The 19,618-nt window shown below is 46.8% G+C and overlaps 1 protein-coding gene across 2 annotated transcripts; it reads right to left on the reverse strand.

Annotated features, from left to right (window-relative positions):
- Positions 1–378: 378 nt before the first annotated feature.
- On the reverse strand, positions 379–19,307 carry FBXL18 (F-box and leucine rich repeat protein 18). Of its 2 annotated transcripts, none has more exons than XM_082314398.1 (6): positions 19,145–19,307; positions 17,689–17,889; positions 15,254–16,794; positions 12,173–12,391; positions 3,712–3,769; positions 379–530 (listed from the first exon to the last, which is right to left on the reverse strand). In XM_082314398.1, exons 1-6 carry the CDS (start codon positions 19,283–19,285, stop codon positions 477–479), a joined length of 2,214 nt encoding a protein of 737 aa, XP_082170524.1. In that variant the 5' UTR covers positions 19,286–19,307; the 3' UTR covers positions 379–476. The 2 variants fall into 2 exon arrangements, 1 of the variants encoding a protein (XP_082170524.1); XR_014228412.1 differs by lacking the exon at positions 3,712–3,769 and adding an exon at positions 905–1,029 and having other exon boundaries at positions 448–530; positions 19,145–19,306.
- Positions 19,308–19,618: the final 311 nt, after the last annotated feature.

The following is a 19,618-nucleotide window of genomic DNA, read 5'->3' on the forward strand; positions in this document are numbered from 1 at the left end:
ACCAATATCACAAAGCACACTGCCAAAATACACAGGGACCCTTAGGAAATACAGGCGACACAGGGAAAAGAGCATCGTTAAGTCAGTTTCTCTTACCTTTAACTTCAGTAAAATAACAAAGAAATTCATATTAACCACAAGGAAATACTCATCAGATTCCAGAAGCCTTTGAGACACGATTTTCAGATGCAAGCAATATCCAATAGATGTTTCCCCACTGCAAAGGACCAGCTTTTTTTATTTTGCAATTGCACCTATTTAAAGTGATTGTACAGCATCCAGTGAGGTGGCCAGGAGCTGAAGATAGGGAATCCAGGCCAACAAGAAGCTATTTCATCTGTTCATGCTGACTGTCCTTTCCATGCTGTGACAGTCACCACCACAAGTTGGGAGGTTCCTCGGCCACTCTGCTTTTAAACAAGGTAATTTCATCCAAATGCCGCATGGGGACATCTCTGATGACCTCTGTCAAGTCCTCATGAAGTAGAGGGAAAATGACGACATTTAATGCAGGGCGGTCCGCCTGGAAACTAAATCAGACACAGGTTATTAGTCGAGTAGAAACACGAATTCTCCAGTGCAGAAGAAGGGGATTGCATGGATGTAGATCATGCAGCGGTGGGGGCAAGGAAGGGGTGTTCAGAGGAGGCAGGAGGGGCAGCTGGAAGTCAAGGCCTCCCACTCTCCTGTGCGTCAGCAGGGAGCGCAGGCTGGGCTTGCAGCCCTTTTCAGTGAGTCTATTGAGCTGACACAAACCCAAATTAGGCCTAACATGGGGAGGGAGGAAGATGTTTTTTCTTAAAAAAAAAAAAAATCACAACATACAGGTATTCTTAGAGGACCAGAGATCCTAAGAGCTCTGCCTAAGCTGGGCAAGGTGCTCAGAGATAACAATTTAAACTACCTACAAACCAGCAGCAAGTTGGAGAGCCATTAAGAAAATCAGGCCAGAGCAGTGCCAGGCATTCCCTCAGGGATGAGCCTGGGATTATCACTTCAGGCTGGGTTGTTCTGCATGCAGTCTACACTCTGCAATTAGAGCACAAGCAAGTTTAGAAAGCTCAGATCTGCAGATAAGCATTTAAGTGTGCATGCACACACACACATACAAACACACTGCAGCCTCTGTTTCAATCAAAGTTGCACAAAACCTGTCTTGGCATCACAGGAATTTGCCCTAACAGAAACACACACAAGTATCCCTGCTTGCCACTTGAATTTTGGGTTCCAGTTTCTGAATCTACAGCCTTAGCCTTTTGGTCCCCTCTTAGAAAAATCTGCATTCTCCTCCTGCCCTCCCAGCTCTTCTTGCCTACATCACACCGCTGGGTCTGCCTTCCAGCACACGTCCCAGACCTTGCGAGCGAGATGCCCGATATGACAACATGAGAGAGGAGCAGCAGGGTTATAACTACAGAGCAGAGGAAGAGAACAGCAAAAATTAAAGCCATTTATACAATGTAAAAAGAGCCATACAAAAATAATCCAAGTCCCCATCAGCAAGTATTCTACATGATAGCAACCTGGTGAGTAAGAGAACATGGGGGAAGAGAAATAGTATTACTCAGTGTAGCATAACAAGAGTTCAGTCTTTTAAAGTTGGGAAGTAAAGGGAAGTTATGCTACAGCTTAAAAGTTACACCCTTAAGATTAAAAGACTTGTGACTATTAGCCTGATGCCACCAAAATGCTTCCTCCGAATCGTGTGACAAGGCCCAGTTCATTATCGCTCTAAAGGAGGCAGAGTCAAACTGGCAGCACCAGGCCCTTGAGGCTGAACCAAGTTGTGTTGGGTCGAAAGAGGAGTTCACTGCTCAACAAACTTCTCTTATACAGATGTGTGTCTGGAAAATTCCCGGCTCATCTCTAGCTCTGAAACGGACAGATTTCTGTCAAACAGAGAAGGAACGGCTGGAGATTCAGCTGCTGGAAACACACGTGAAAATCCCAGGTAGCAATACAGCCAGCTGAAGAAAAGGCCACGAGAGACTGGCATTTCCCAGGGAGACAGAAAGGATGATCCCATCCACAAATGATTTGGAGTAGAGCTGCCAAAAATGTAGCAGAGAAACTCCCATTCCAAGGCTAGTTGCTCAGTCCTGGTGGGTTAAATTAATTTGCCTGAACCTAAGTAGCTGCAGGAGTAAGGATTTCCAGCAACAAAACCACCCGGGGCAATTTTATATCTTTCTGCATCACAGACCTGCCCTTCATGCCTCATGCCTAAGGGCTGGCAGAAAAGGACACTGCTCCTTGAGTGGATCTGGGGGCTTGTGTAGGAGCTGCGCAGTTTCTTACTTCCACAGCACTGCCTACAAGAATTCAACCAGCAAATAACCACTGATCTGGGAGGCAGTTGGTAAAGTCTGCAGTGAAATTACATAAAATACAGCAAATGTCTCTTTGATAGTCCCTCCTCTGCCTCAGCTCTTCATGTTTCTTATCCAACACCACAGTCCTGCAGAGAAAATCATGTTAATAGACCAAGTTTACTGAAGTTCAGCTAGGAAGAAACAGCCATCTCCCTAAGGCAAAGAAACCTCTGCTTCTTTCTTTGTATATAGACTCTCCTAAATTAGATCTGCATGCTGCCTTCTCACCCTATACAAAATTGTAGTTTAGAAGCAGCCTTTACATGTAGCTATAAAAACAAGAACCTAGACAAGTTTACATGACAATCTGCCACCAAGACAACTGAAAAACCCCAACACAGTAAGTATACCTTCCAAAGACGCTGGATTTATATGAGAGGTTTGAACTTGATCTTAAAAAAAAAAAAAAAAAAAAAAAAAAAAGGAAAAAAGCAAGCTTTGTAATTTTCTCCCCCCCCTCAACAGGAAACTGTATGTTACTGCAAACCTTGTAAATTCCATACCCCAGCAAGTTGACGCCGGAGAATTCTTTCCATGTACAATTTGCGTGATTTAAGAAAAAAAAAAAAATCAAATGCACATGGTTCACTATTATTCTCAGCTAAACGTGCGTGCAAAGCCTCTCCTTTAACTGCCTGTTAAAAAACACCCTGATTTTAACGAGCAGCTGTCATAATGTTAAACTGGGATTAGCAGTTCCCAAAAGCAGACTCCCTCCGCAATCTATGCTCCTTTAGTCCTTCCCCGGAAGGCAATTCCTTTCTTCATACACCTGTCCAGGTGGGCTAGATTAAGTGAGAAACACTCAGAGCACTAGTTCAAAAGGCCCCAGGCATGGGGAGGAGATAACAAGAAGGGGAAGAGATCGAGTTAATGAGTTGCAGAATAGCTCCTGTAATCTTCTTGACGGTTCTTTCCTCATTCCACACCTGGATGGACTTCAAACTGGATCTACCTCTGCAAGCGCATGGCTTGTAAAATTAAAACCCGAAGGACAGAGAAGGATGTCGACCTGGGGAGACAAAAGAGCTGCAGTTTCAGACATGAAACCCTGTTTTTTTTCCAAGGGAAAGAAGCCAAGGATATGCTTGCTTGCTCTCTCCTACAAAACCTCCAGACTAAACTCATCATGATTAATTAAATGAAAGCAAGTTTTCTAGGCAACTGACTAGCAGCCCCTTCAAAACAGATCCTTTAATCAGAAACAACCACTGGGATAACAAAGAAAATACACACACACACACATTCTCCAGCATAGCCTCTGGTCCAGCAGACTCAACACCAAACCAACAACCACCCAGCGGGAACTTTTACAAGGAGGTCTCCGAAGCGTCCTCACTTGGATGTGGACATGTAGTGGGCCTGGCTTCAGCAGCTGGCTGGAATCATTCATGGAGCTGGGAAACAAACAGCGAAGCGCACCCTGTATCACAAATTCCTCCTGGCATCAGCAGAGGTATAACATCACTCTACAGTTAGATCTTGAACAGGTTGCTGAAAGGGTTAATGGTGCTGTGTTATTTGCCTCCAAAATTATCCCAGAACAGGTGTGGACTGGACACAGTAAGGTTATTTTCAAGTGAACAGCTTGGTAAATAGCCTAACACTACGGTCTCAATTACTTCCAACCAGCGTGGCAGGATCCAATATGTAGGTCAGGGACAAAGTCAAAAAGAAAGAGAAAAAGTCTAAAAAAAAAAAAAAGGCTGCACTTTGATCAGATTTCCTCGATTTTAGCTAGACAAAAGAGTCACCCCCTGGAATGCAGTTATTTCCTGGCAAACACTCTCAGTGTGTGTTTTCAGGCATACCTCTCCAGAGAGGCCGGTGAGTCCCCAGGACTCCATGCGCTGATAGAGCTAAAGGGCAGCCCAAAGCCATAGGAGAATCTCACCAGCAAGCCTGTAACGATGGATTATGCCCCCCTGCAATTCCCTGCACCACAGACCCCAAAAGATGACAGCTCCACTGCATTAGGTGCTGCTCAAACTTACCTTCTCTTACTTGTAAGGAAAGGATAAGGCAGTATTCAGGACTGAAGAATGTATTTCCCCTTGAGATTTCCAGAGAAACCTAAGAAAAGCCCTACGCCAAATTCAGACATTTCAGCACATCCCACTTCACAAAAGCTGGCAAGCAGGAATAAGGGCACGCAAGGTGGTGTAATTAAGCACTGGCAACAAAAGCAGCACACACTAGATAAAATGAGGAAATACGGTGTATCAGGAGCGGATCAAGGCCAGATTTTTGAACTCAACAAACTGATGAGCTTATGGGAAAAGAGGCTCTAGAGAAGAAAAGTAAGGAAGGAAACCAGGAGAAGCTTGATTTGGGGGAACACAGCACAGCAGGGACCGGTTTGCACGACTCTCACAAATGCAAACCAATCTCTGCTGCAGTCGCACACCTTCTTCCCCTTCTGTTTTGACTTCCCCACAGGCTGGTGAGCTGCTTCCGGAGAGGCACAAGTTTCCCAGGAGAAGAGAATTGAGACCAACTCATTTTTTTGCCCTCTACACAGCTCTTTCACCTACATGCACAAAAACCCTGTTAATCCTCTGCCAGGCACAGCGTAAGTCTGTTTTCACCGGAAGACGTGCACATCTGAAAGTTCAAATGTGGCATCTGTCTTGAAAGCTTCAGCCAGCATACCTGAGCCAGGCTGGAAACTCCCATCCCTGAAGCATGGCAGAGTGGAATGGAGGAAGTGCCAGGACAAGCTGGAGCAGCTGACAAGTGGCATGACCCAACATACATACACACACTTTTCTCATCTTTTCAGGGAAGGCCAGACATACACTTAAAATTTGTTCCACTGGCCGTGCCCTGAACCCAGTACCAGGAAACTGCAAAAGCTCTCCTTGCTTACAGTGACTGCCAACAGCGTAAAATGAAGCTTCTCCAGAGCATCTTCCAGCCACGTCAAAAAAAAGCTGCAGGTGGGATTCCCCCAGGCCCCTTCCTCCGCGAGCAGGCAGGACCCTTGCCCCCCACTCATCCCCCAGAAGCCTCTCAAGAGGGGTCCAAAGCCTCCATGCACCGACTCTAAAACAAACCCGTTCGTTAGCGCCATTCTGACTTCCAACCCTGCCAGAGTACCAGCGCTGAGCACACTTCATTTTCTAACCTCAGAAATGGACTTCAAAAGTTCCTGAGGAAAGCTGTTGTGATTCCTCAGGTTGCTCTTAACTCCACACAATGAGATCTTTCCTCCATAAAATGTTTTCCTTTCAGGGTGTCTTAAACACAGCCTCCAACCTGAGATGAAGGGGCGTAGATGGGACTCTGGAAGTCACTCGCACACAACACTGCCAACTCTCCCATTATCTTCAATGCAGCATCCTCTGCCACTGCACCGTGTCATGGGGAAGGAGCAATACACGTCAGACTCATCCCAAGTAGAGGCAAATTACATCTCTCTAACATGGTTCCTCTCTGTAAGACATGAATGACACTCCGCTACTTCTCCTGTGAACTGAGGTTTATATCAAACATGCTCACAGATTGAGGTTCTTACATTATTTTGCCAGCTGAACTCTGCATCAGTCAAATGTGACCAGATAACTAGAGGGGGAGGGAATAAGAACCCAAAGAGCGATGCCAGAGCGCCCAGGACACGTCCTAGGGGAGTGCTCTGCCAGAGCAAGCTGAAAGTTATTTCCTAATCTCTTCCACAAATTAAAAAGCTACTGCAATAACTGCTCAATTAGATTTATTTTACTATGGAAATGCTTTAAAGCTGCAGTTAATGCTTCCGTTCAGCCTTTTACACCCTCATGAAGAGAAAGCACGACAGTACTATTCCAACATTATTTCTCAGCCAAGAGAGAGAGGAGGACACTCCTTGAAACCTGTTTCATGCACAAGCCAATCTACCCTCCAAGGAAGGTTTCAGGACTGAATTCCCTTCAAAACACATGACCTAGCCGTTAGAACAAGCCATTTGGGTCAACCACAGGAATGCATTTAAGAAAAGGGTATGTTAGTACCCCCAAAAGAAGATACATTAATATGCCAAATTGGGGGTGGTCCCACAAGCCGTGCTGGCTTGTAAAGTATTTGAACCCACCCATAAACAACATCCCTGGTAGAAGCAAAGGTGTCTGGGCCACACCTCAAGCAGAGTCAACCTTCGCCAAGCCCGCCAACGAATTCTCGGGTAACGCAAGCTGACAAAGATGCAGTTTATTATTCAGTCTGTGACAGAATGATTCAGGGGTTTCTAAGAGCAGGAAATGAAACAGACAATGAAAGCTGGAACAGGATGCTAATGATTCACTACACCAGCCTAGCGATACATTAAGTCTTCTGCAATCAGACGCAGGGCCTGAGCCCACAACATGCTTAGGCTAGCGGAGTGGGATTGGCAGCTACCGTGCTGGCTCTGGGACCCAGGAAAGCCAGCAGTGTACTGAGAGGGACTTTTTCAAGGTCAGAAAGAAGAGAAGGTGGTGAAGGGATGCAAAAACAGATTGAAAAATCTCAAATAAGCCCTGGGTGGTAATACCAGCTTTTTGCAGTGTCAATACAATTGAACTGGTCAGGTGGGCAGTGCAGGAGGGGTGCTGGAGGACTCTGCTGAATTCAAAGATGATCCTGCACTCACTTACTGCCCTAACAGCCCCCTCCCACCCAATCTAACAGTAAAAAGGATTACCCAAAAGGGCTTTTCTGAGGCCGAGCCCACAACGAGAAGCCAGGCAAGAGGAATACTGCAGGGATATCCAGGGCAACAGCAGCAAGGGAGCGGGGAACGCTTAGCTCTGAGGTGAGCAAAAATTCATTTGTGATAGTTCAGTCCTGTGCCAAATGCCAGGAGAGGGACTGGCTCACTCAGCACTTTCCAAATACTCAGTTTCATCCCCATGTTCCCACCTGGAAGCCCTATTTCTGCAACTGAATCCCAGGAGGGTGCTTCATCCCTTCAGCGAGCATCATGGCTCTCACAGCCACACAGGGCCACTGGAATCAGCAGTTTGAGAAAAGGTAAGATTCAGCCAAGAGTTTCATGTTAAAAAGGGACAATAACAAGCAGGGGAAAATTTGGGTAATGCTACAGAAGCTTGAATAGTAAGATCTAATTCAGACTGAAATAGCTATTCCTGGAAAGTGGCAGGAGTCCTATCGTGAAAGTCACTTCAAACCAAGCGGTGCTCATACCTGACGCAGGCAGAAAGAAGGTTAAGTTAGTGTTTCTCTTTCTCTGGGTCTTGGATCCCCAGAACAGGCAGACTGTCCTAAAACAGTAAAATTCTCCACACTTGCTAGCACTGGTTAACCCTCAGAGTCACCTGAGTCAGTCGCTTTGCAAAGCCATTTGGTGGATACAGGTAGCCAGCATGGCTAGGGGAACAGGGGCCGAGAGCTTGAGCTAGGACTGCCAGCCCCCCACTCCCCACCCCGCAGCTCTTGGGGGATGCTACGCCAGGACCCCAGCCGGCCCCAGCCCTCTGCACTTTCTCCCGACAGCTATCAGACCGCAGGAGATGACAACAGTGCTTTTGGGAGACGTGAGCAGCTGAGCCCAGCTACCCACCCACCTCCCCAAAACACACTTCAGCTGCACCACAATCTTTCGCTTCCTGACCACGCTCTCTACCATGGCTTATCTTGGATTGTGCTTCTATAAATCACAACCCACCTCTATGCCGTGACACTTTCCCCCTATGTATGAAGAATCCCTAATGACATCGCACTCTCAGAGATTTTTTGTTTTACTTTGGCTTTTTTTTTTTTTTACTGTTGCTTTCTTGATCTTCTCCAAGGTGTTTTTTCAAGGACTTTTCACAGGCTTGTATTGTCTGGTGATGCAGAGTCCTTGAAATCACTACAATGATAGGAGCTATCTAAACACTTAAGCTAAAACCGACAAAATTCTGAAGGAACACACTGGAAAATAAAATCTGTCCTTGAGGCCATGGGGATATTTGCCAAAGCATTTCCCATCCCCTCTTCCAGCCTGTTTTCTGCTGGTAAGCTTCACCAGAAAAGCAACTTCTCCTGCACATTTGTGAAGTGCCCACTAACCACGCCACGTAGCTGTGCAACCCTGAAGTCATCCAAATTCCTTGCCCGCAAGATTTCTGGGGCAGAGAAATACAGGCGTATAAATACGATTATTTAGTATGCAACACATCAGTAAGCAGTGGGACACCTTCCATAGGTCACAGCTCCATCTACTGACTATTCACAAAATAACAGTGCGGAAACCCTCGGGGAAAGCTGTGCGAAGGCAGCCCCGTCCCCTCGAACCGGGCTTTGGACACAGGGCTCTTTGCAAGCATTTAGAAAGAATCCCAGCGCAGCAACTCAGCCCAAAAGGGAGAAGCAAATCTCCCTTTTCTGCAAAGAAGCCTCTTCGCGCAGCAACAGGTCTGGGGTCACGCTTGAGCCTACAACTGTGGGTCCTTGAATTGTGGTATTTTAGTGTTTCTGGAATTACCACTGTAGTGGTTTTAACAGAAGAGTTATTTAAACAAAGACAACATGTGCTTGGAGCTAAGCTCTTTGGCAAAGTTAGGGTCCAAGCATAAAAGGGAAAACATTGTGTTCGTTAGATCCGCTGCTATCTGAAGTGTGGCAGCAGCTGAGCACCATGTGATAGGGGAAAAAAAAAAAAGTCATTTTACAGTGAAACTGAGACTAGACCACCGTCATATGTGAAATCTGAGGAAGATCAGGGAAGTGGATATGGATCACTCAAGCCACATCTCCCACTCTAACCACTAGGCCCTTCTTATGTGCACAAAGTATCTCCCTGAACCATAAAGGAGATTACCCCTCCCATTCACACAGAAGGAAAAAGAATAAAGAAAAACACTGCAATGATTTATCTGCCCAGAGGGAAACAGTCTTCTCTAAAGCTCAGAGGAGACCTTGCCCTTGCAAGCCTCTTGTTTGCTGATGAGGGCTCCAGATGAGTGCTGTTCAGCTTACTGTGTTCCATTGCAAAAGAGGCAGAACTGAATCAGAGGCTTTTAATGACTTAAATACGTAAACTACTTTGTCCCAAATAGCAGCAAACTTCAACCAGAAAACTGCCCACAAGAAAGCTGGACACCACAGGGCCTGGTTTAGAGAGACAGACATGAGAACAACTCTCTTTTCAGGCCAGTAGAACAGAAATACATAATACTAACCTTATTTTACAGTCAAAGGGAGGAGTTTGAGAATCAGTTCAGGCTTTAAGCCATCAGTGTGATGCAGGAGATTTAATACCCAAGCACCCATCACCACACCCTGTATATACACCATCTTCCACTACAACTCCACAGCTGAAACCAGTCTGTTCTCCCCAAATTGGATCCAAACCCTCCTGTGCATCCATGTCTGAAAAAGGATTGCACTGCACTAGATGGCATTTGCAAGCCCTCCCAGCTCTACCACCTGCAGCAAACTACTGGTACATGCCCAGCCCTAGGCCTTTCCAGTTCCCGCTCGCATTTCTTCTCTTTTTAGAGGCACTGGGAGAATGGGAGTCACTTTGGCCCCATCTCCCTGTTCAAAAACACTTGGCTGCTCTCAGCCTAAACAAGACCATCTCCATAGCCCTAAAACAGGAACTCTAACCCTTAATGGGACCTGAGGAATATGGATCAATTCCCTCAGCTCAAGAAAGGGAGCAAACAAAGAAAGGCTCACAGCCTTGCCTTCCCTGCTCTTGCGTCCTCCTTCCCACCCACTCTCCATGTTTTCCCCACACGCGCAGCATCTGCACACATTCAAAAAAAAAAAAAAGATAAATCACCTTATTTCATTCTGGCACAAGGATATGTAACTTCAAACTTGCTGCCCAATGAGCTCTTCCAATTTAAAACTTGGATTAAAGAGCGACTAGCAGCACGTTTTTAGAGGAAGCCATGCTGTGTGAATTAGGGCTTTATCCACAGGTTTAAGCAATGAACTAGCTCGCACATAGATTTTACTGCACATCTCTTTGCCCTTGGAGTAGTAGACAAAATGCAGTCAAGAGAAAGTCAATTCCTGACCCCATCTGAAGGCACATTTGTGCAAGGATGAGAATGGGATCACTGGAAAAGTCATGTGGTTAAAGACTCACTGATGGCTCGTGGAAGACTCCAGGCTTTGCTTACACATCATTTTCTGTATTTTGTTCCTTCCATTTTATTACCAGAGACAGTTGCATGAGAACGGGATCTTTGTTGCTTAGGAGAGCATCTGCTCCCACTGCTTATCCTCCTCCTGAAGTCATAATCTTATGTGACATCAAAATCATTTCCAGAGCCACCAATTACAATGTCATAGAGGATTATGACTTCAGGTGTAAAATTTGCAGTGGAAGCAGATGCTCTCTTCAGAAAAAAAAACAACTTCAAAAAATCCTGTTTTCATACAAACGTCTCTATTAATAAAATACAAAAGAAGAAAAATAGTATGACAGCCAGAACTGTTGCTAAATATAAAAATAGTTTTTAACGTTTCCATGAGGCATCAGCTGCTCTTTGGAAAGTTCCCAGGATTTAAATTATTGAGAGGTACAGAATGTAGTGAGAATCCATCCACGACAGAGAAAAAGAGGGAGAAAAGACCGCAGAACAGCATATTTCTGCTCAGTAAGTGGACATTAAAATTTTGGCCGGTGCTGCAATGGCATCTCAGAGGGGAGGGCAAAACTAAAAACGGGAACTGTGGATTCTTGATTCTTTCTAAGGATCCCCAAAGCACAACTGAAATCCACCAAGAAATGTTTTTACAGATATGAATCCCTGTGAAAAACAAACTCAAAGAATCCTTGTCACATCGCAAGGAATTTACTTAGATATTTCCAACAATGACTACCCCAGAAGGACACAGAGCCTTTTAGAGGCTGTAACAAACAATCTCGTGTGCAGTTTGGTAGGTAGCTAATATAGTCATAGGCTCTTCTGGATTTGATCCACGGAAACAAGCCAAGTGTAATAAGTCAGTTTGAAGCTGGAGAAAGGCTGGGGGGGAGGAGCACCCTTTAGGATGCAGTAATAATGCCGTGTGATTTGAAATTTTTATTAGAGCTTAACAGGGCAAAGCAACAGTAGGTGACAAAGAAAACAGACTGAAGGCGGAGAAAAAGCCATATAGACAAAAAAATAATAATGGAAAGTCTGTTGCATGGGAAATATTTTGTAAGATGACTGCCACTATTAGAAGATTTCAAGCCAAGCGTAATTAAAAGCTCTCTTTTCAAATGCAGTTCACGGCTCACACACAAACGTTTCCCACCACGTGAGCCTCAGAACACTGCAAGGGGCCAAGCAAAATGCATTTAAGAACTGCCAAACGTGCAAAGGCAGTTTGTACCAATTCTCCCCCACGCACACCCCCCGAAGAAAAACCCTTCACAACAACCCTTTAAAAGCTTTGAATTGCGCTGCCAGAGGATTATCAGTAAGTGACATTTACAAGTGATTAGAGGACGAAGAATTATCTTAGTCACTTGTGGGAAAGGAGGAAAGCTTCAAGGTCAAATCTCTCAGTACTTAAGATGTCGGCAGATGTTTTGTTTACACAAAAAGTGTCATTTGATTTATGATGAAGCTTTACATCCAGAACTTAAACTCAGCCAATGGAACTGCAGAGAACATGGGTGGGAATGGAATCAAAAATTCATATAATACCTTCAAATATTTCACTGATTCACTCTTATTAAAATAAGAGGCTAGTTCATGTGCCAAGCAGTTACACAGTACCTATTAGCTTCTTGGAACAAGTGCTCCAAGCCATATAAACCTTGGCAGGCAAGGAAATGGAGATAAATCTTCAACAGCTCCAGAAATCCCACATCAAGCCCTTTCCGCACTCACCTCCGGACAATAGATTGCTGGAGATTTTTGCAAACGGTAAGAGATTCTCCCATAAACATGTGGCACATGATGACCTCAAGGCAGTTGGCCATGAATGACATCACTGCGTCAGACTGCAGAGTCCCACTCCGGGAGACGATGCAAAGCCGCTGGAGAGAGGAGCAATGACTCAGTGCCTGGAAGAACTGGGCACCCGCACAGAAGTATGGCTGTTCCAGCCTGCAAGAATAAACAAAACCAAGTCAATGGGCAATTCATGCTTGGGCCACTTTCAGACAAGAGGGAAGACAGCACATTCATGGGGGGCTGGCAAATGCGAGCAGCCAGCGTCCACCACCGCCTGTTTCACTTAGACATGCAATAACCTTCTACCTGCTTGTGCCAGCGGTATGGCATAACAAACCTGACATTGCAAGCTCAGATCTCTTGCTTGCTAGTTACTCTTGAACAGTGCGTGCTAAAGGACAAGGACGCAAATAGGCAGAAAGGCCCTAAACTGCAGAATTCCAGCACCCACAGGGAGCAACCCTGGTTTTACAAGTTTTCCACAAAGCATGTTGGGTAAGATGGGCCTTAGATCTGACCAGCAGATCCATTCTGGTCTTATGACAAGCACAGCCTGGCTTTTGCTACCTGACATCCAGCGAGCAGCTGATGTGGATATAGGGACTTACTGTTCCAGTGCACCGAACACTGATCAAACTGGTCATCTTCAGTTTACCGCCTAGAGAAGCAGGCATGAAAAATTCACAATGCACACATGGTGATGCAGAACTTGGGCATCTGAGCCAAGAGAGTGACCACAACCAGCCCTCCCCAGTCAGAGGATGGCAAAGGATCAAAGCTACTACTCTCCCACAGGAAGAACCACCACCATCAATTCAACCTTTATCTTAAACACTTGGCCCAGAGAAGAGAGACAGGATCCTCTATCATGGCTATCCACAATCTTACATCACAGCCCAGAGCAGGACAACAAAATGACATGGTGAAGCCATACCTGACCAACAAGGGGTCCATGTTTTAACTAACAGCATAACTGGATGACTCCCTCACAGAAACCAGTCTGCAGGAAACAGAACCTGCTGGGGGCCGGTGTCACCAGGAGAGTGCGTCTGCTGAGCGCAGATTTACTACAGGGCCTCAGAGCACTTGGGAATCCCAGTCATTGGGTCAGCAAGGCCAAGAGCACCAAGAAGGTTAATCCATTAGGTGGTAACAAGCTGTCGGTCCCAACCTGATCTGGATAATCTCTGTGTAGGCTTTTGTAGTACGCGGGGGTATCTCAGCAACTTAATCCTGTTAATTGATAAATTCTGTTTTAGAGTCTCAGCCTGCAACTGCTGGTCAGGTAGCGTTGCCTGAAGAGATCCTAACAGCCCACAAGCGCTTTGGGTAATAGCTTAAAATTAATATTAAGGAAATGGGAAGCCTCTCAAATTTTTCAGTAGCATTATTGGTCCATTACAATTTTAGGACAAAAAGCACAGAAGCCCCTGCAACCTCCTCACAGCAGGTTTCTAGGTTAATCTCTGTGACACGACAGCCATAGTTGCAATACTGCCTTTCCCTCGCTAGATGACAATGTTGCTTTGGAATATCCCCTTAAACTAGCTTCTCAGCCTGTAAAATGGGGAGGGGAAAAAGGGTAGAAGCAGCAGAGAACTAGTCAAATGAAAAGGAAACTACATTATCAGGAGGAAGTGCTAAACGTTAAAATCCTCTTAAACCTATATAAAACCTTAGACTTTACCCAAGAAAGAACAATGACAGCTTACAACGAAACACGTGGCTGTTACAAGGAGACACCCTTGTTCGTCCTTTATTCAAGGCTCTACCCTGCCTCTCATCTTTATCGCTCTTGGCCTCCATTTCAAAGTCTCTGGAAACTACAAGGCCTAGACCAAGCAAAGCAACACTGCACACCCAAACCTCCTTCCCCAGATCTTAGTTCTTCCATGGCTCTTTACTCTCCTGAAGGTTAAATATACATTCACATGACCCAAGCCGTTAAGCAACTGAATTTCCAACAGCTGCCATCACTTGGATGAGAGAGCAACACACTCCTTGCCTGTTATAAATGGGAAGGCGTGGAAAATTAAAACCCTCCTGAGGTGTTTTAGCCACCCTGGCTCCCTTAGCTATTGCAATGGATCAGGAACATGTACACAAACACCAGTTTCAGCTGATGAGCAGTAATTTTGGTCACACTATCTTTGCGATCACAGGAGCAACCTTGCTGGTACTACTGTTAGGCATTTTAGACCCATTTTGTGAACAGAGGATGACAACAGGACTGACACATCTAGCACTTTCACCAACAGAAGCTGATTTAGGGAAAAAAGAAGAAAAAACAGCATCTTTCTAAAGTAATAACATTTGTGTTCATATGGACTGGTGCAAGGAAACCATCACGGTTCGTGCCCTTTGCTTTCATATGCACATGTTGGTTACTGTGAAGCTCCTTTACGCACCCTTTAGGATCAGATCCTTGGTAGGATCCTTTAAATCCTACCAGGAGAGGAACAGCAACAGGACAAACTCTAAATCTGGAATGTTTTCAATATATTATCAAGAAAAGAAAACGAAATAAAAAAATAAAGAGGCAAGATTTTAATAGAAACCAAAGGCAGAAAAATATCTCATTGGGAAACCTAAGAACTCTACATTATCTAGACATTTTAGGAGTCTCTTCCTTCCTGGAAATTTAAGATATATACATGTACACAAAGCCAAAAAGTCAGCAAAGGCATGTAGTATTTAACCTAGCCCTGACAGGCTGCTAGCTCCCAAATATGCAGCATCCACTCTTCCTTATCTAAAAGGAAGGCAGTTGCAGCACAGAGCCTTTTTGCTCTTGAAACACTGGTTAAAGGGCATGTCCTGAGCCCTCAAGGACAGCATGCAATGCCTTCCCGTTCTCCACAAGTCAGGAAGGAAAATACCCAGTTTTCAAGCCATTGCAGCTATTTTTGACCAGAACAGGAACACTTGCAGTTTTATCACTAGCCACAACAAACCACACGCTACATTTCTGGACATCCACAAACCAAATGGAGATGTTCAACGGCAGCCCCTCACCTGAGATCTCTCAAGCACTTGCAATGTTTCAGCATGTCCATGAGAGCAGACATATAGACCACTTTCCCCATCATGCCTAGGTTGGCCAACGAAAGAGTCCGCAAATGCTGGCACTGCAATCCAATGTTAATGAGCCCAGAGCCAGTGAGAATATTTGGCAGTTGTGCTAAGGTGAGGCTCTGCAAGTAAGTCAATTGGCTAATGGCAGCCACCTCTGAATCCCCCACGCTTTGTGCCCGGACACAAGGAGGCAACGAGTTCCGAATTGCTGGCTCGTTGCGGGGCATAGCAGAGGAAAAGCTGGACCCAATTATTTCCAAGGTTTCCAAAAATCGGAGGCTTCCCATCAGAGCCCAGAATACCGAAGACTCTATCTTCTGATTTGCCTGGTCCGCTAAGTTCCTCGGATATGTCTGTATCCCAATCCGGACTTTCCTTCCAAAGGTTTGGGGCACCAAATTAGATGCCGTGGGAGGCTTTTCCACATTTGCAGCAACATCTGTGATGGAACAAACCGGTAGTGCTAATGAGAGCAGATGCTTTAGCCTGGACAGAAGCTGACACAAGTGATTCCCTATGCTTTCTGAGCTGTGATGATGAGCTGCAGAGAGGTTGAGGTGTCTCAGGTTGCAACAAGACGCTACCAGGCTTTCCAGAATGCTACTGTCAATGTCATCTTCCGCTTTTCGAAACAAGGACTCTGGAGCCAGACAGTGAACGCAGCCACTGAGATTCAAACTGGTCAAGCTTTTAAGATCCTTCCCACCATTAATAACCCGCTGGATCAGGTGACCACCAGATAAGGTGCATCGGCTAAAGCTGAAGTAGAAAGGGTTGTTGAACTTCAAGTGTTGCAGGAGCCCAGAGCCATTAATCCAGGCTTTGGGCAATTGTAAAGCATCCAGGCGTACATTTCGAGCCATAGAGTCCAGGAGGTTTTTAGTGGCTCCCGTTTCCGCAAAGCTACCGGGGGCAGAAATAAGGAAGGCATGAAGGTTCTCGGGTGTCCGATCGCTTAGCACCGCCAAGTACAGCCTCACCACCTCCTGATTAACGTAGCCAGGAGCCAGCCTGGCATAGAAGACACGGAGGTTCTGGTAATGAGGCACATTGCTCTCACCTACCATTAGCTGCCCAGAGAGCATAAAACCTTCTCGCGAGCGATCGAGGATCTCAAAATAAAGCAGCAGTTTCTCAAGGCTAGTGCAGCACGGAACGACACCATATGACGGCGTGTAAAGGGTTTGCTTCAATTCCGAGACACGGCTAAGAGTGGCTTTACACTCACTGCTTAGCTGACTGGCATCGAAACCCGGATTTACATCTATCGCCAGGGAGCGCAGGTGCTGGAGCGTGGACAGCATCTTTGAGAGACGGAGAGAGGTGACGTGGCACCCAGACAAGTTCAGTTTTACCAGGTTCTTGCATCGTGTTACGTGATCAATAGTGGAGCTGGGCAGCCAATAGCACCCAGCCATGTTCAGCTGGTAAATCTCTTTTCCGATATCCCTCATCAGTTGCTTCACTTTGTCTTTGTTTACCTGTACTCAAACAAAACCAGATTCAATGAGATATATGGCAATGGTGTGTACTGACTCAGTTTCCCATCTGAAGATGGGGATAACAGTGGTTAGCACTTAGATTACGTGGCTCATCCAAAGGTCGCAAGACGCTAGCACAGCCTAAGAAATATTATACTGCTGGTAGCTGGCTTAGTTGGCCATGCTTTGGACTCTTAAGATTACAATTCCTTTAGCTTCTTAGTCTGTGCAGTTCTGCGTTACTGACTGAGGCAAAATCTGTTCAGCAACTGATAGAAAATGGAGATGGTCCTCCATTCCACTAACAGCAAAGTTATTTCAGCAGAACTAGCTATCTATGGAAACTCAAATTGAAAGGAGAATGTTTCCATTCTCCTTCATCCAGTTTCCTCTTTTGGAAATGAGTAAGAGAGGCTTCCCCTTGCCTGCGCTTGGTGATACAGTTCTCATAAAACATATCACCCTTCATTCCCAAGCTTTATTTTTGTTATAACACATATACAATTTCTGGCTTAGCTGACTGCATGCCTGACAGCAATGTGCACAAGATTTTTTTTGCACAACAACATGGAAAATGTATTTTGCGAAAGTGATAACTTTACACAACCACAGCTACAAATGGAAAGTCACGTTTACTTTCATTTTAGCTTCCAGAAACACAGAGAAGATAGTTTTCACTGACGGTATTTTATATAACTAAGGGAGCACAGAGCTGTTCTAACAAAGCATTCTGGAAAACAAATGCTTTTATAAAACAGTTTATTGTTTATTTGATTTCAGAGTTCAAGAGCAGTTCATTTATGGAGACACATAGGAAAGTTCTACTTCTTGGCATTTTTTCAGAAGTCAGATTTGTCTTCATAGCTAACAGAAGAAGCAAGCTACTCTCCCCACCTTATAGTCTTTCTGAAGTAAAACTGTATGGGTTAGACTCTTGTCAAGGCAAAGCGTTGCGAGTTTCCTGCAGGTTCTCCTGACGTTCAGGACAAGGTCTGTGCAAGGGACGTAGCTGAGGATGTGCAAAAGGATCTCATCTGAGAACTCCATCAAGTTGACGCCATTACTTTCCTCCTCACTCTCCCCACTTACGATCTCCTGGGGGCAGGTAAGAGGGAGAAAAAGAAAAAAAAAAAAGCTACTAGCTCAGAAACTTCAGCAAAGCTTGTGAGAAAACATATACCCCAAGTCTCATAAGGATTTATAAAGTGAGACAAAACAGAAACGCTTCAATCTCTAAGTACTTCCATCTGCATCAAGAAACCAAAAGCTTTCCCTTAGAAGGCAATATGGAGGTAGTGCAAAACTTCACACAAAGCCACAGTACCTTCACTCACTCTTTCGCTGTTGGCTACTTTAGAATGAGGGGAAAAAAAGTTTACATTTATTCCACTTTTGCCACTTACTTTGCAATTGGAAAGTGACTGTCTCTGATTCTTTCTAAATATAACGCAGCAGCCTCTTTCTACATCTTTCCTCTAACTAAGTGCCATCCATTTCAATAAACTCAAGAGTTATATAAACATATACATATATATATATACACACACACACACACAAACAAAATTGCAGTCCAGCATCAGATCACCCATAGCTCTCTGCAACATGCTTATACTTAACCATATGAAACCCCACGATCGACAGCTGGGCTCCAAAGGGGACAGGAGAGCCCCTTTGCTCCTCCACCCCAAGCTGCCTGCCTTCGACACCGAGGTGGCCAAGGCACCCCAGCAATCGCCCCCCAGGCCCACCGGGCCGCCTGACATGGCGGCAAGGGGGTGCGCGCTGCCTGGCGCGGTGCGAGGACCGGACGCGGCCCCCAGCCCACCCCACCGTGATGACGGAGGTTTCGGGGGGCGGCTGGGACTTTAGCACCACCTTTAATGAAGCTCAAATTGGCATTAATGCCGTGGCGTCCCCTAAAGGGAAGGGGGGGAGCTGGTCCCACCTCACAGCCCCTGTAAACTCCTCACAAAGGCGCCCCGGAGGAGGGCGATTCCGGCGCCCGTGCCCAGCCCCGTTAGACGGCGGCAGGCCCGCCTCGGCAACCCGCTCCCCGGGGCCTCTCCCCGCCGCCGGGCAGCCCGGGCCGAGCCCCGCGGGGAGAGGGGCCGCCGGCACATCCTGGCCCCGCCGCCGCCATCTGAGCGCCCTCACCGCCCCCGAGGCCGGCTCCAGCCCCTCTCGCCTCGCCCCCATCCCTGAGGGGGGCCCGGCTCCCCCCAGCCCCAGCCCAGGGAGACGGCGGCTGAGGGCGAGCCCCGCTACAGCCCCGGTTAACGGCCCTCCGACGGGCCGGAGCGGAGCGGGGAGCGGAGGGCGGGAAGAGCCCCCCCCTCCCCCCCCGGCTCACCTCTCCACAGCGGAACATGGCAGCGGCCGCGCGGTCCCGCCGCCACCGCAGCCGCCTCCCCGGGGCACCGCTCAAACCAGCCGCGTCCCGGCCTGGCTCCTCGCCGGCCCGGCCGCCGCACGGTTCTTCCGGCGCTGCCATGACCCGGCTTCCGCGGCTCGCCACACCCCCGCCGCCCCCTCGGCCGCCCCGCGCCGCCATCTTGAGCGTGGCCCGGCGTGCGGCGGGAGGGAGGGAGGGGCGGTGTCAGCCGTTGCTCGGCGCCATCTTGAGAGCGGCGTCGCCATGATGGGAGTGGCGGGTCCATGTTGGGACGCCCGCCTCAGTTGTGCTGTCTCCTCACGTCTCTGTGGGCGCCCTCATCTTGAGGGCGGCAGCTCTCTGCCCCGAGCGGGTGCGGAGGCGAAATCCGGCTTGTTCAGAGGGCCTGGCTCCCTCACCTCTGCCCCAAGGCCACCGGTGCTGAGGCATCGG

This window comes from Platalea leucorodia, assembly GCF_965183815.1.
Source record: "Platalea leucorodia genome assembly, chromosome: 5".
Classification (NCBI taxonomy): Eukaryota; Metazoa; Chordata; class Aves; order Pelecaniformes; family Threskiornithidae; genus Platalea; species Platalea leucorodia.

What these genes read in the sequence shown, in the direction of transcription:
- FBXL18 (XM_082314398.1), bottom strand. Translation starts at nt 19,285, where the DNA reads ATGGCAGCGCCGGAAGAACCGTGCGGCGGCCGGGCCGGCGAGGAGCCA. An exon ending in CCATGTTCCGCTGTGGAGAG is followed by an intron (nt 17,890 to 19,144) that starts GTGAGCCGGGGG and finishes ACCTGCCCCCAG; the next exon opens with GAGATCGTAAGTGGGGAGAG. An exon ending in TACTTCAGAAAGACTATAAG is followed by an intron (nt 16,795 to 17,688) that starts GTGGGGAGAGTA and finishes GTTTGAGTACAG; the next exon opens with GTAAACAAAGACAAAGTGAA.